We start from the raw sequence: 14,779 nt of genomic DNA, 5'->3' as shown, positions 1-14,779 counted from the left end.
TTTTTTTTTTCCTGGAGATAAATCCCTGAGAGATGGACACTTCATTTCTAACTATAAATAATTTTGGGAGAATTAGGAAGAAAGTGGCTACATTTTATCAATGGTATTGCTTCTTTTTCCTCTTTTGCACTGATTGTATTAGAAAAATAAACAGTATACAAATTAGGTATATCACATTTTTGCAGAATATCCCTGTAAGTATAGTATTTTTCCAAGTTCATCTGCACATAACTACTGCAACTTCCTGCAACACTTCCTAAAAGGGAAAAGATAAATTATCATTTTTCTATCAGTGCCATGAAGACATTCCAATATGATACAATGCTTACTGTAGACAATTTCATCCATTTTGTCAAATTGGGCTGAGAAAATCCAAGCTGTGTCTTAGATGGGTTGTTAAGGCAGCAACATGTCTTAACCACCTATGCTGTCCCCTGTCAAAGAGTTGTGCTACTCATATGTACTTAGATGGGTGGAAATTCAGCTCAGAAAATGTGATGCCTTTTTCCCTTGGCTTTTCTAGGCTGACTGATTTGGATTAGTATGATAAAAAGCCTCCAAACAGAGAGAAATTACTTAGGGTTTACATGGAATTAATTTGAGTCAATTCAATAAGTTAATTTGTACATTACTTATAAAGGAGATTTTACCCTTTGTCTCTTCTGTAAGGTACTCAGCAGTACAGCTGTCTGAAACACTGTGCTTTTTTATAAATTTTTTTTCTTGAGTAAATGTCTTTCTGTAGCACATAATGGGTGTGAAAAAATGCCGTTTCACTTTTGTTTCTGTTCTCTGTTTCTGGTTTTAACTCATGTTTCTATGAGAACTTGCATATTGAAATAACCATTATAAAAATTGTTGAGATGAATGTAATTTTTTAATAAATTTACACATCAAAAATGTTCTTACTAAAATATTAGCATAGCAAATGAGATTGCAGCAAGTAGAAAATTAATCAAAAGTTAATCTTATAAAATCACTGCCAAGAATTTTTCTTGTCAAGAACATTTTTCCCATCTTTTGACCACTTCTTAACCACCCCCCACTTTCCAAAAGCATTGTTTCCAAAATATGCTTTCTAGTGAATCCAAGCTTGACAGAGGTTGAGCCAGCTAAAAAGAAATGAAAATATCAGTTTGAGTATGTATCTCAGCATTCTTCTAAAGTTATACCAGAAAATATTATACATACAACAGGCTATTGCATAGGGCATGATTTTGGAGAGAATGAGTTAACGTTGGTACTGAGAAACAGAATTCTTATGTATTGCATTGATTTTCTCTCTTCACTGTGCAATGGACTGGTTTTCCTTGATATGTTAATAATGTGCTGCTTTTATTTCAGTGTGAGCAGAACACATTGCTCTGTTCATTTTCCAATGGAAGTTGCCATGGTGAGTTTGTTACCTACAAATGGTGTTAAAACAAGATGGATGTAAGTGTGCAAAATAGTTCCACATTTTTCTATATATTTCTAGGTGCACACAAGTTCTGAGGAAATAAATATTTTCAGTTAGACCAAACATTCAATGAAGCATGAATGATAAATTAAATTATGCTAACCTTGGCCTAATAAGTCCTGTAATTCATTCTGGTTTTGACAGACATTTTAAGATTTCAAAAGCAGGGAACCCCTTGAAAATGCCTTTTTTATGGGAGTGGACCCTTCTATTGGAAGTCTCATTGCCCATCACACATGGGTTGGAACAGGATGATTTAAGGTCCCTTCCAACCCAGCCCACCCTCTGATTCTGTGTCCCTGTTTACTGCACTGGAATGAGTGTGTGTGTAAAGAGACAGGTACATAGTGGGGAAACCCTTCCCGTACTGTTGCCTGGACTCATCTTCAGACCAGGCTGAAGAGACTGTTTTGCTAAGCTCTGGTCTTGGGTTTTTTTTTGCATGCAGAGTATATTCATATGAAAAAGTAAAAGTAAGATTAGAACCATGTAAAATCTTTGGGATCTTTAATGCCACATAGGAGGAAATCTCAGAAAATGTCAACTGAATTGTTACTGACACGATAACCACCAATATTATACAGTATATCAATACAATATATAATAAAAACTCCTAGAGCTTTCCTTTCAATTAAGGATTAAGCTGGAAACTCCACTCTTTCCACATTTTGTAGCACTTAAATCAAACCAGAGCACATACATTCCCATGGGAGAGCTGCAGCAACCTTTTGCAGTGGATACTTCATACAGATGATTTCATTGTGGATAGAATTAAAACAGTGTTTATTTAAAACCCTTATAAGCATTAAAGCCACAGTAGAAAACCTGATTTGGAGGCTGTTATCTGAATGTTTGCATTTGTTAACTAGACTCAGGACATTTTTATGGTACTACAATGTTTAGTTAACTTAGGGGTGACAAAGTGCTTTGCTGTAGTATAGCAACCTATGAAATGGGTTATTGAAGATGATATTGTATTTTATTGACTATATTGTAAAATATTATTTTTGAGATCTTACCAGTACATATTTCAGTCATCTTGAAGATGAACTGGTTTGTCATATACAAAAGTGACAGAAAGCACAAGACCTCTTTTCTGAATGCCTAAGACCTGCCTTGAGGACTTAAATGTTGTCATTACTTATATCAACCAGTCTATGGTGATTCTTCATAGGGTCTTTTCAACAACAAACAGAGAAAAAAGAAAAATCCCTTCAAAAACAAAACCAAAATGCTGAGCTTAAATTTTCAAGGATGGGAGCATGAGGACACAATCCTTAAGCTTTATGGCAGTTATCCAGGAAAACATGGGAAAAAATGTATGCTTTCATCAGAATCTTCCCTTTATCCCTTTGGGGAATACTGTCTCTATCAGCACCAAGTGAAACAGCTGTTCTGGCTCATGCCACTGATCCAAAGAGGGTGTAGGTCTTTACCTACCACCCCATTTAGAAGCCAGAAAGCCTCTATTGCAATTCAGGATGCAGCAGGGAATTATTACACTGAGCCTGGGAGATCACATGAACCCCTCCTGTGTTTCTATCACAGTAATTTTCAGGAGGTTCCCTCTAAAATCCTATCTTTTTGTTTGTATGTATCTATTCATGCACATTGCACAGAACAGAGACAGTAAATGTCTGGACATGCAAGTCCAAAAGTCTTTGCTCTCAGACTACTATCAGAAAGGAATTACCATCATTACAAATTTGCATCATGGGAAAATTCCAAGTCTCCTCAATAGTTTAAAATCTTTACCTCTGCTCTGCCAAAGCCATTCAGCTTAACTCATCTTTACAATCAGAATTGCTTTCCTTCATTTTTTTTTTCAGTTGCGTGCATTGTGAACAAACATTTGTTCACAGAACAATGTAAATAAGATGTGCAGTATTTTCTAGTTTTCACTTTATGAAAGCCAGGAATCATTTATCTGTGTGCTAGCTCAGGATGCGTTTAGAACAGAGTATGTTTTGATTAAACACAAGATGGCCTGAGGTTGAAGAATGAATATAAGAATTTTGCTAATCTTGCCAACACAATTTTCTTCTCCAGCATGAATGCGTAGTTGTGTATTAAAAAATTACCCAGTCAACAACCAGCATAGTAAAGCCTTGGGAAAATTAAACACTCCACTTTAGATCTATTTCTTCCTTATGGGTGAATATTAAGTTAAGCCATAGGCAGGTGTTTAGGGCCTATGAAAATCAGTGTCACATCAGAATTTAAAAAAAAAAAGATATATTGTCTTTGTATACCATGAAAAATCTTCCAAAGAAGCCAACTCAATGAGAAATTAAAGTCTAAAGAAGCAACTGCTTAATTCTTGAGACACTATTGCTGCCTAAAACATCACCATTAATATATTCTGTCTGTCATCACTTCTTTCCATTGCCCTAAAGGTTCTTCATTTGTTCTTCTAAAATATGGCACTTGCTTTCCTGGTACCCCAGCACATAACAATGACAATTTTATTGTGATAGTTTGGGCTTATTTTGTTGAGATATCATCATTCTTATACCCATTTCTTGAGTATTCTGCTTTTAATTAAAGGTTTTCATTTATCAAATGTGTAGGTGAGTTGGTGCAGCCGTGTCACAGTGACAGACATGTTTTGATATTAGACTGCAGTGGACTGAATTTCTTTGACTACACTGGAGTCTCCGTGCTTCTTCAGGTATTCATGACACTAGAAACATTCTGTATATAATTATACATGTGAGTTATTGGGGCCAACTACTAGTCACTCCACCTATGTCACTGGATAAATCTTTCACCTATAGAAAAGATGAACAGAGATTTGGTATTAAATTGTACTGTGTTTATATACAAAAAATTACATTAAAATATTTTTATTGGGTAACAGAGAGAACCTATGCTAATCTAATATTCTATTGGGTAACAGAGAAAATCTATGTATCTATATGTAATGAAAAGGAGTTTTGGAACTTTTCCCTTTTTTTAAAGTTGGTGTTTCATCATATTTGACCCTGCCATGTCAGTTGTAGAGATGAGTAAATTTACTGCTTTAAAATTTCAGCTTTAATTCTGTGATTTTCTGTGTATTCTACTGTCTGCTAAGCCAGAGGTCAAAACATGATCTCCATCCTTTCTCCTGTGGGCAGACTGGGTTCAGGCAGTGCAGGAGTTCCAATATGCTCCCAGAAGAATAAACCCAGCAGTCACTGGTTACTGTGGTGAATGGAACCATGTCCAGATGGTGGCTGGCCATAACTGGTGCTCCCTTGGGGCCAGTCCTGTTTAATATTTTTGGTGGTGATTTGGACAAGGTGATCGAGTACACCATCAGTCAGTTTGCAGAAGAGACCAAGCTGGGTGGGAGTGTTGATCTGCTGGGGGGCAGGAAGGCTCTGCCGAGGGGTCTGGGCAGGCTGGATCAATGGCCCAAGGCCAGATGTGTGAGTGTCAGCCAGGCAAAGTGCTGGGTCCTGCACTCAGGTCACAGCAGCCCCAGGTGGTGCCACAGGTGGGGCAGAGTGGATGGAAAGACATGGGTTAGTGGTGGACTTGGCAATGCCAAGTCACTGCTTGGACTTGATGATCTTAAAGGTCCTCTCCAACCGAAACAAGTCTATGAGTCTATAGTTTCACATAACAAGTAGTTCTATATAGCAGATAAAAAATTATGTTCAAAGCTGTTTCTTACACTTCCATCAGATCTGGAGTTTGAAAGTTGTGTAGTGAGTGCAGCATTAAGTGGGTATGGAAGACTTGGTTTGCATAATTTTTCTGAGTGAGATAAAGGGCTAGATCTGAACTTGGGTCTTGGCCCAGACCTCTTGTTGCCCTAACAATTTTCTCAATTTACTGCAGTGATTGCACAGTGAAGCAAATGTTGCCTTAAAATATTTTAAATTAAAACTACACATACAGGCAGGGATATAATGAAAAAGAAAACTGGAAAAATAGGGTTAGTGAGAGTGACTATTAGCTATTACCTATCAGTACTTTTCCTATCCTTTAGTACTGGGAAGAGTTCATCATAAATAGAAACTGACCTGTATTGCTCTGGTCTGAACTCAGATCACATAGGACTGTTAATTGTTGAACAATAGTCACTAATAGTCTAATATCCATTTGAAATATTGAGCATTCAATATTGTATTCGTTTAAAAATTTGTGAAACTGATTTTCAAAAGGTCTTAGAGACCTCCAAGTTACAAATTATGTCAAAGATGTGTTTGACAAATTTGTGAGAGGTAAGTCTGGATGGGCTGTGAAGTGCACAGGTTGGTAGTGCAGCCTCTGGATAAATGGTTGGTCCAAAACCAAGTTGCTCCTCCTCCTACTGAGACGACCACACTCAACATGTCCTTGTTACACTCCTTCCCAAAATATCATCGCTGATGTCAGAGATGGAGGATTTTTGAACTGAGTAAGATTTTTGCTCTATTTTAAAAATAGAATATTCTGATGGGATTTTCACTGAATCTCCTCCCAGAATTTTTCTACTTCACAAGGATTATTTAAACATTTTTTGAAGCAGTAACTGCTTAGGATATTCCTCATTTGGCAGGAGAATTCCCTACTCTGCTTTTAGAGTTATTTTCACCTTTTTTTCCGGTTTTGTTTTGGTTTGATTTTGTTTTCTATCTTATTAATATTTTGTCTCTGGGGAGCTGAACATTTTCAAAGAAATAATAAAGAACAACTTACTGCTCAATGCAGCATGATAACTGTGGTGCTTTTTTGATATAAGTCTCAAAGTTTCCTAGGTCTGAGTCCTGTCTGTGTGGACTGGAAGTAAGCATATGGTAAGGACTGAAAAAAGATAAGTGGAAATAATACCCCTAAAAAATACAGTCAGAAACTGCAAAATTATTACTCAAATTCAGTTTTAATTCTCAGCAGAGCTGTAGAATACTGTGAAGCAGTGACAGGAAATAAATGTGGCTTGGTGATGTTTGCATTATAGAAGGGCTCGCTCTGGTGGCTGCTGGCAGTACAGCTGCTGCAGCAGTGCTCCGGGCTCTGCCTACCTTGAATGTGGGCTTTTTGAGAACTTTCTTCCCTGTTGGTATTTTAAACAGTTTTTTTTTCTTAATTTCTTGTCTTCAAACATAGATTTACGTGGACTGTAAAAACAGATACATCGATGTGTTGCTAGCACACTGCAAAGGCAAGTATCAGCTTACAGTAAAAATTTTAGCATGATGGTTTATATATCTTCACCATCTTCTCAGTGCTCATGTGTTTGTTTTACTGCAGGTTCCTTGATAAAAGCAATGCAGTATGGTGGAAATCTTGACTCTGAAAATCCTGTATTTTTTGAATCTATTTCTTCAGCAATTGATGCCATTCCGATTCACAGGGTAAGACTTACAAGCAGGAGTAGGTGAAGCCTGGAGGGCTTCTTGGATGCTCACAGCAATTTGTTAAAGTCTGGGAAAGTATTACTCACCCAGTGAACCTTTTATGTAGAAATCTTTTATCTGTAATCTACAACTAGTCCTCAGGCTGAGAAATGCAGTTTTCCATTTTTTGCTGCTAGCACTCTCTTCCCATCACCACATCTACTTTTGCAACAACATCTCCATCTTCTATGATAGATCCAGAGGAGCTGTGTTGTGGTGCTTTAATCTGGGCTCATTCTCCACTGGAAAGATTTATGTCATCTAGAAACACCTAACACGGCCCCTCAGTGAGACAAATTAACTCACAGCCTCTTCTGCATTACTGAAACAACACTCCTGTTTCTCAGCCTGGGATGCTTGAAGCTCTTCACACATCAGAGCACTGGTCGGACTGAAACGGTTCTGGATCCCCAGCTGGTTTGGTTTGAGTTAGAAATTTTGTCTCTGCCCTGCACTGTACCTCGTTGTGTTGGCTCACTGGTGGAAAGAGGGGAATTGCACAAGGTAGAAGAGAGAGCAAGAGGGAGAAGGGAGGCTTGAGCATCTATTTACTTGTTCAATGATTCCTGCATTCCTTTTTAAAAAGATTGTAAACCTGGACTTTCCTCTTGAACTATGTGATTCTTTTCCACTGTCATGGCAGTGCAAGTGAGTGTCCATTAAAAGCAGTGTGCTTTCCCATGGTTTTATTTATGATTCAAACTTGGCTAGAGCTTGGCTCAGAGCCTTCTCCAAGAGACATTAAACTCATCATGGTCTGTGGTTTGGTCGTTTGTCTTTTGTTCTTCACTTTGTATTTAACTAATTAAATCAGACTTGCCTATGGACAAAACCACTTTCCATTGATTTATCCAGATTAAGGTGAGCTGGCATAGTTGGTCTTGTGAATTGACCAGAAAAACATGTTCTCTTCAGCGCTTTTCAACATTTTTCATTATGTTGTCCTACAAAAAATAATTTGTTGAAATGATAACTGCAGGGCAAAAATAATGGGGTTGGCTATTGTATATTTTGTCTGGGTCTGATTAGATGAATTAGAATGATCGGTGGGTTATAAAATGTCTGCTTTTTATATTGACATTATTAACTTTCCTAACATTCTTGTAAGATAGTTATGTACCAGCATTCCTATTTTATGGAAGTGAAACATGGATAGACCAGGACAAATGTTCATGATGAAAAGGGGGCGTTAAAATTCAAAGTGCACTTTTTAAGGAACTGATTACTTGTTTCTATCAGAGCTGCTAGGCAAGTCAAACCTAGTGGCTTAGCTGTTTAGTCTGAAAGGCTTACATGCAAACTCAAATTTTAAATGTAATCATGAACAGTGTACGTATACTGCTGGTGCTTCTTCAGAATATTCACAGCATGTGCTTCAGGGATTTTTATGTATTCATTGTGTTGAACACCTGAAGATAAGGTGGACAGGAGTGAAAAGGCAGGGTGACTGCAATAGCAGCAGCACACTGTAGCTGCCAGTCTATGTACTCCTCCTGTGCCTTTTTAAGGTGCTGAGGTCAGTAGTACTCTTCAGTGTTAACATGACAGAATAGGCAGAATAGGATAGAAAAAAATACGAGGAAGGAGCTGGAGACTAACAGAAAGTTAGATTTGTTCTGATTCACATTTCAGCTTCCCCATATAGCAGGAAATAGTCTTCCACTGTCAGAAAGGTAGAGGTAAGAGGGCTTTGTGGTCCATTTTCATCTCTGCTGCTGTTCAAAAAAGATATTCTTATCTACATGCTCCAATGAAAATGTGTTGTTCTCATTTTTATGTTTATAAATTGGTAGGATACTTGCCTATTACTTTATGCAGTTAATCTTAAATAACATTTTTTAATCACAAAAAACTTTTTTAAATATTAGTGGTGTTTTCAAGCTAGCACTCCTTCATATCCTAATTTTACTTTATATTCTAGGAAAACATTATAATGCTTTTTTTTCTGTTTCTGTCATTTTAGAATTACAGCAAGTTCAGTGAACAGAGTGAATTGTGATGCCCACCCATTGAGCATAGCGAGTTTCATCTGCTCATATTCAAAATGAACTACAACATGGCTTCTCCTTCACTTTTTTCTCCAGCGGATCTCATAGATGATCTTTTGTATACCATATATATTTAGTACATTCAGTAACGACAGATCTACCTTTCAGAGAGAAAATCTTTCAGCTGTGATCACTCAGAGAATTTTTATGCAATTGTTCTATAGTGGTTTTATAAAATATTTTTTATATACATTTATATACAAATTATTAGAAAGCAGACACAAGGTACTGTGTTTACCAGTTAGGTGTATTCATTTAGTATCTTCTATTGGAACATTAGTTGTAATATTCATCTGTAGTTTTGTGTATGGAATAGAGACATGAATTCTTAAAAGAGTACAATTGATACAGTATCTGCAGCAAGGCATATACCAATGCATACATTTTCTAATGGCTGTTCTTACTCTTTCCTCTGTTCAGTACAGCTATTTGCAGTAACAGCATCACAAATATCATATGCTTTCACTTTTTGTACTTGGTTTTGTATGCTTTTTAATGCCTGCTCAGACCAGTGGGAGAACTCACAAGTCTATGCAGAAAAGTCAGATACATGTTGACTAAGAACACTGGATTGCCTCCCTCTATATTTGTTTTCTTGTGCTATTATGGTTTGCTACATTTTCAAAGCCACAGGTATTCTTTAGTCTCAGTCTGAAGAGGAAAAACTGGTAATATTTTTCCAAAACTTACTCTTTTTTCCAGCATTTTTCCACATTTTTTCCAGTCTGCATTTCTACTTTGAGCTGTGATTTGTTTGGTGTTGAAATCTTCAGCTGAGGAAGCTGAAAGGTGACTGTAGTGGCACATGAGGTGTGGGCCACATTTCAGCCACAATCCTGATGTGATGTGCAGTATACTTACTGTGTGTGAGCACACAAAGTGGATGGTGGAACTCACAGGTTGAGTACTTGGTTTGTATTTATGGGTTATCAGCAATTGTATTTGATCATACTATCACACAGCTATCATGTTATTTGGCAACATATTAAAGCCTTCCAGTACCTGAAGGGAGCCTACAAGAAACATGGAGAGAGACTATTTGCAAGAGCATGTGGTGATAGGACAAGGGGATGGCTTCAAACTGGAAGACAGTAGGTTTAGACTAGATATTAGAAGAAGAATTCTTCACTGTGACAATGCTGAGGCACTGAACAGTTTGCCCAGAGAAGTTATGGATGCCCTGACTCTGGAAGTGTCCAAGGTGAGGTTGGATGGAGCTTTTAGCAGCTTGTTCTAGTGGAAGGTGTCCCTGCACTTGGCAGGGTGATGGAACCAGATGATCTTTAGGGCCTTTAAAACCTAGGCCATTCTATGATTCTATGTATGATTTTTCTCCTCTTACCTTTGTTCCCTTATGTGGACACCAGCAGTCAAATGTGAATTGAGCAAAAAGGAATCAACAAATGAGAAAAGAAGTAGGGGGTTTTGGTTTTTTTCACCAACTTAAAAAAATCTATGGAAGCTATAGATAAATGAATATGGCACATCTGTAACAGCCATCTTACACTACAGAGAGGAGGGAAGTACAAGGAGGCTTTGTGCAGCTGACACATATAGGCAAAATCTAGCTCTAAGCCTTCTGTTTTCAGCAGCAGTTACATCTGTATGCTTGTCTGGACCCTCCCTGCTCTCTCTGCCCAAAGCTGATGCCCGTGGGAGATGAAGTGGCTCATGGAGTGACTTCTGCATCTCTGCATAGTTAAGACATTGATATGCTTTTCCTCAAGTCTTGGTCACTCCACACTAGTAGATGATAATGGGAGAGAGCCGTGGGGTTTCTTGCCCTTTCAATTATGAGTGACTCTTGTAGTTATTCCCTGCTTTGTCCCACAGAGGACTAGAAATGTTCTGTACAAGTTCTTTTGAGACTGCTTTGGTAATTACTATGCAAAAGGCTGATAAGTGAGAAACTCATTATATGCAGGAGAAATAAATTCTGTATATTGTCCCAAGCACATTAATTTCAGATGCTATAGTTGACTGCAAATGGCTCATTACATCACTGGACTCAGTAACAGGCTATAACATTTGATTAATAATTTCTTGAAACAGTTTCAGTAATTTATTAACACTTTAAAAACTATTTACAATGTCCTTTAATCACAGAAGCATCAATTTTATGTCACAGCTGAATGGAGATTTCTACTTAACTGCAAACTGAATAAATGAATAAATGGTATCTTTTCTACTAGGTTCAGCATTTGTTCTTTGTCAGCTGAATGTTTTTTCTGAAAATTTATAGATTAGTTGATTAATGAAATTGTTAAAAAGAGTCTTTAGCAAAGATAACATCACTTTTCAGGAGACTTTCACTTTATTCTGAATGATCTTGTAAATGGAACAACACAGATGCTTTTAAAATTCCTTGTAGTATTAGCCTTTTAAGAAACCTTTTGCATTTAATAATCAATTTTGTAGTGCTTATCAAAATAGCTTCTAATTTTTATTGCTTTCAATAGGAATAATTTTTGATCAGTTTAATGACTGGTTTAGGGATGAACATTTATCTCCCATTAGCTCCAACCTTCCAACACTGGGATTTGGGATAATATTTCTGCAATCTATTTTGCTATATATAATTAGTCTACATAACTTTCTGTTTCTGAGAGCATGTATTGTTAATTACATACCCTGTCTGGCAAGTGGCATCACTTAGGATAGTTGTTTCTCAGCAGAACAGTGTTTAAGGGGCATGTGAAGATAGCTGCCCTTTGAATTTCTTCTAAAATACCTGTACTGAGTTTAAGCTCTGTCAAAACAGAGCTGCTCTATACAACTATGAGCAGTGGGGGATGGAGTATTATTTCTTTTTTACCATTGACTTGGAAGAACAAATTTCAAATTACAAACCACTGACACAGTTTCCATTTCTCCACCACCCACTCTTCTGAGCTACTGAAGTTTACTAAAACATGTGACTGCACCTGGCCTGCCTTCAAATGTCCAGGAGACCATTGCCATCAGACCTCGTGGACTGCCAGGTCATGGTTGGTCTGCTGATGGGAAGGGAGTTGCTTCATGTCTTCCCCGAGTTGCTCTTTGCAAATCCCTATTGATGGTGTGTTTTTGCCACTGACAGACTCAACGGACAACTGTTTAATTCTTTGGTGAGGATTTAAGGAAACACCTTAAAACTTCTGGATTAAGCTTTGGAGGCAATCCCCACTATCAATTTCTACCCTTCTCTCAATGCTTTTTTATGCAGACTGTCCACTGGCTTTCCTCTGGCTCTCAGAATTATTATGTAAATACATGGAACCCAAAACATCACAATTAGCTTTACTGGAACGGAATAGAATTAAATAGAATAGAGTAACATTTGAAAGAAACCAACAGGCATCATCTAGTCCAATTGCTGTTATTATAAAAGAATATCTTAATTACAATAAACCGTACTTATTCTTCTGACCCAGAAAGGCCAAGGAAGCCAAACTCATTCTGTAGCAAAGAGCCTGCACAAAGTCTGTGTGTCCTTATGGCTGTGCAGGCCTGGCCACACTATCCCAATGGAGTTGGGAATTACAGTCAGGAACAATAAGGGGTTAAGTTATTTGTGCCCTGCTGCTGCAGACATTCATCTTTGTACCTTCAGCCTTGTTTGCTTGAACATCCCTAGGGACTTTTCAGAATAATGCAAAGTTTTATCAAGTGTGGTTACATCTGTGAGCTTCTGCAGTGTTAGCAGTAAGAGCAAACTGTGGAGTTTCTCTGTCCTCAGTGATTTCTAAAGCAAGAGAGAGACTGCATCTGCCAGAGAGGCTTGAGGAAGTCTCTCATTTGCAAACGGGTTTCAAGTAATGAAACTAATGAGTTTACTACTCTTGGTAAGCAATTCTGAAAATCTAACCACTCACTTTGCTTCTTGTATGGATACTTACATGCTCAGACTTTATATTGCAAAATTCAGTGTGTATGAGTCACCAAGCTTTTGCAAATCAGTGCTTCAATTCTGCACATTTGGTGTATTCTGCACTTCATAGGAGAACCTAAATACAATGTTTTTTTTGCAGAGGTGGTCCAAAGTTATCAGAGATTATACATTTAGTTGATGTGTTTAGGAATTTTTAGTTATTTTTAGGAACTTATTCTACATTTTAAATAGTATATCATGTGAGTAAAGAGTTTTTCTCAACATTTAAGATTTGATAACCAGAGTATATTAAAATGGTGATCTGATCATATGCGCTTACAGAATTTGTTTCACACATTCCAAAACAAAGCAAGCAATGAGGAAAAAAAGAGAGAGCAAACTGATGTTAGAGAGTGAATATAAAGGCAATTAAAAATTAGGCATAAAATATGTAATAAGGAAAAGACTGTTAACATTACATTTATGCAAATTAAATGTTTCTAATTCTTGTCATATGTCTTTCATTTTAAAGGTTATTTGCCCTGATTCTATGATTCAAGTGTCACAAGGTCTGGCTGTAGCTGCTTTGACATAATTTATTTGACAGCTCTGTGTGTCATAAATATATAATGTAACAAGGAAAGGTATCTTCACTGTTGAATGAAAACATTAATGTGTCAATACTGTGTATGAATACTGTTTGACATTTACTAGTTTCAAAAATAAAATACACAGTATGCCTTGAAAATGTGGTATTCCTATTTTTGGAAGATACTTTCTTTGTCTAGAGGAACTCATAAATAAATGAAGGAGCGCAGTTCCAGAGTGCATGCTAAATGGTGCCTTCATCATTAAGATAGATTTTACTAAAGATCACATAATCTGTATGTTTCCATATGTTTTATAATGCATTTAAATATTTTTTCTTTTTCTGATTCCATGTATTAGCATATGCAAGAATAAATTTATACTGAAATAAATTGGAATATGAGACAATTTGCATGTAGAAGGAGGAAAAAGCCCTCATTATTTCAATTCTCTTTTTTTACATTCTGTACTAGCCACTTTGTTAGGAGATATGCTGCCTTCTCCAACCTCAAAATGTATTAGATCTTAACAATGAAAAAAGAGAATTTGCCTTACATTCATAAGTTTTAATTCCTCACAGCTCTTACAGGAGTATGGCATGTAACACATTTTTACCTCTATGAGAAATACAGAAATCTTGGTCCAATTTCCCCAGTATTGCCTCTTTGCATGCACAGTCATTTGAATATGTCTTTTTTAAATTGTCATTTGCATCTACAGATGGTGCACCTCATATCCAACTGGCACATACTGACGGCACTGCTTATGTACAGTCTGTGGCTTATCCCAGTAGAGAGGAAATGATGGGCAAACCTTCCCACCACCTCCCAATAACTGTAATGACATTAATGAAAAATGGATTGACATATCTTTAAAACTATGGCCCTGAATGTAGCAGCTTAATTTTTCAAGCCTAGTAATTTATGAAAGCATTTGCTTCTACAAAAATGAATGCAACTGCTACATTTTTTTGATTTTACAGCAGTATGAAAAAGTATAAACAATTTACAGTTCCATAAATTCCTAGATGCTAGACAGCTAAATATTCTTAATCTTGATGACATAGGCTATTGTCTAGAGCTAGGCTATTTTTTAGAGCTCTCCTTTCCAATTAAACTCAGACAATAGCAAGGAAATATCCAAGTTCTCTTTCTTTGGGGTGAGAGAACAGAAAATATCATAATTTTTATTCTCAGAATGAGCATGTAGAAGTTGAAGATCAGCTCTCACCAGGAACTTGAAAGGTAACTTGAAGTGCAAGTCCTTCCCTACTGGGAATCCTTTGGCTGCACAGCAGTTCTGAAGAGTATGACATGCAAAAGCAGAGAAATATCTGCTTTTTCTCGTGTGTTTTCCAGTAAAGAGGTCTTTTGTGCTGGATAAATTCAGGTGGCTAATATTTAAGAAGAACCAAGAGAGTGGCTTATGTTGTTGCTCTGATTGACTCAATGAGGAGAAGTGTTCT

General features: G+C 37.0%; 1 protein-coding gene across 3 annotated transcripts in view; it reads left to right on the top strand.

Annotated features, from left to right (window-relative positions):
* The window catches only part of SLC26A7 (solute carrier family 26 member 7), a 75,613-nt gene extending 62,139 nt beyond the window's left edge, over positions 1 to 13,474 (top strand). For all 3 annotated transcript variants that reach the window (XM_064706526.1, XM_064706527.1, XM_064706529.1), the window contains 5 exons: positions 1,345 to 1,393; positions 4,030 to 4,130; positions 6,539 to 6,593; positions 6,683 to 6,786; positions 8,792 to 13,474. In XM_064706526.1, coding sequence (XP_064562596.1) covers positions 1,345 to 1,393; positions 4,030 to 4,130; positions 6,539 to 6,593; positions 6,683 to 6,786; positions 8,792 to 8,827 — 345 coding nt within the window. In that variant the 3' untranslated portion in view covers positions 8,828 to 13,474. The remainder of the gene's footprint in view (positions 1 to 1,344; positions 1,394 to 4,029; positions 4,131 to 6,538; positions 6,594 to 6,682; positions 6,787 to 8,791) is intronic.
* The last annotated feature ends 1,305 nt before the right edge of the window (positions 13,475 to 14,779 follow it).

Source organism: Zonotrichia leucophrys, chromosome 2 (genome assembly GCF_028769735.1).
Source record: "Zonotrichia leucophrys gambelii isolate GWCS_2022_RI chromosome 2, RI_Zleu_2.0, whole genome shotgun sequence".
Classification (NCBI taxonomy): Eukaryota; Metazoa; Chordata; class Aves; order Passeriformes; family Passerellidae; genus Zonotrichia; species Zonotrichia leucophrys.
Note: the sequence above shows the minus strand (reverse complement) of the source record. Positions and strands in the feature narration are given on the sequence as shown.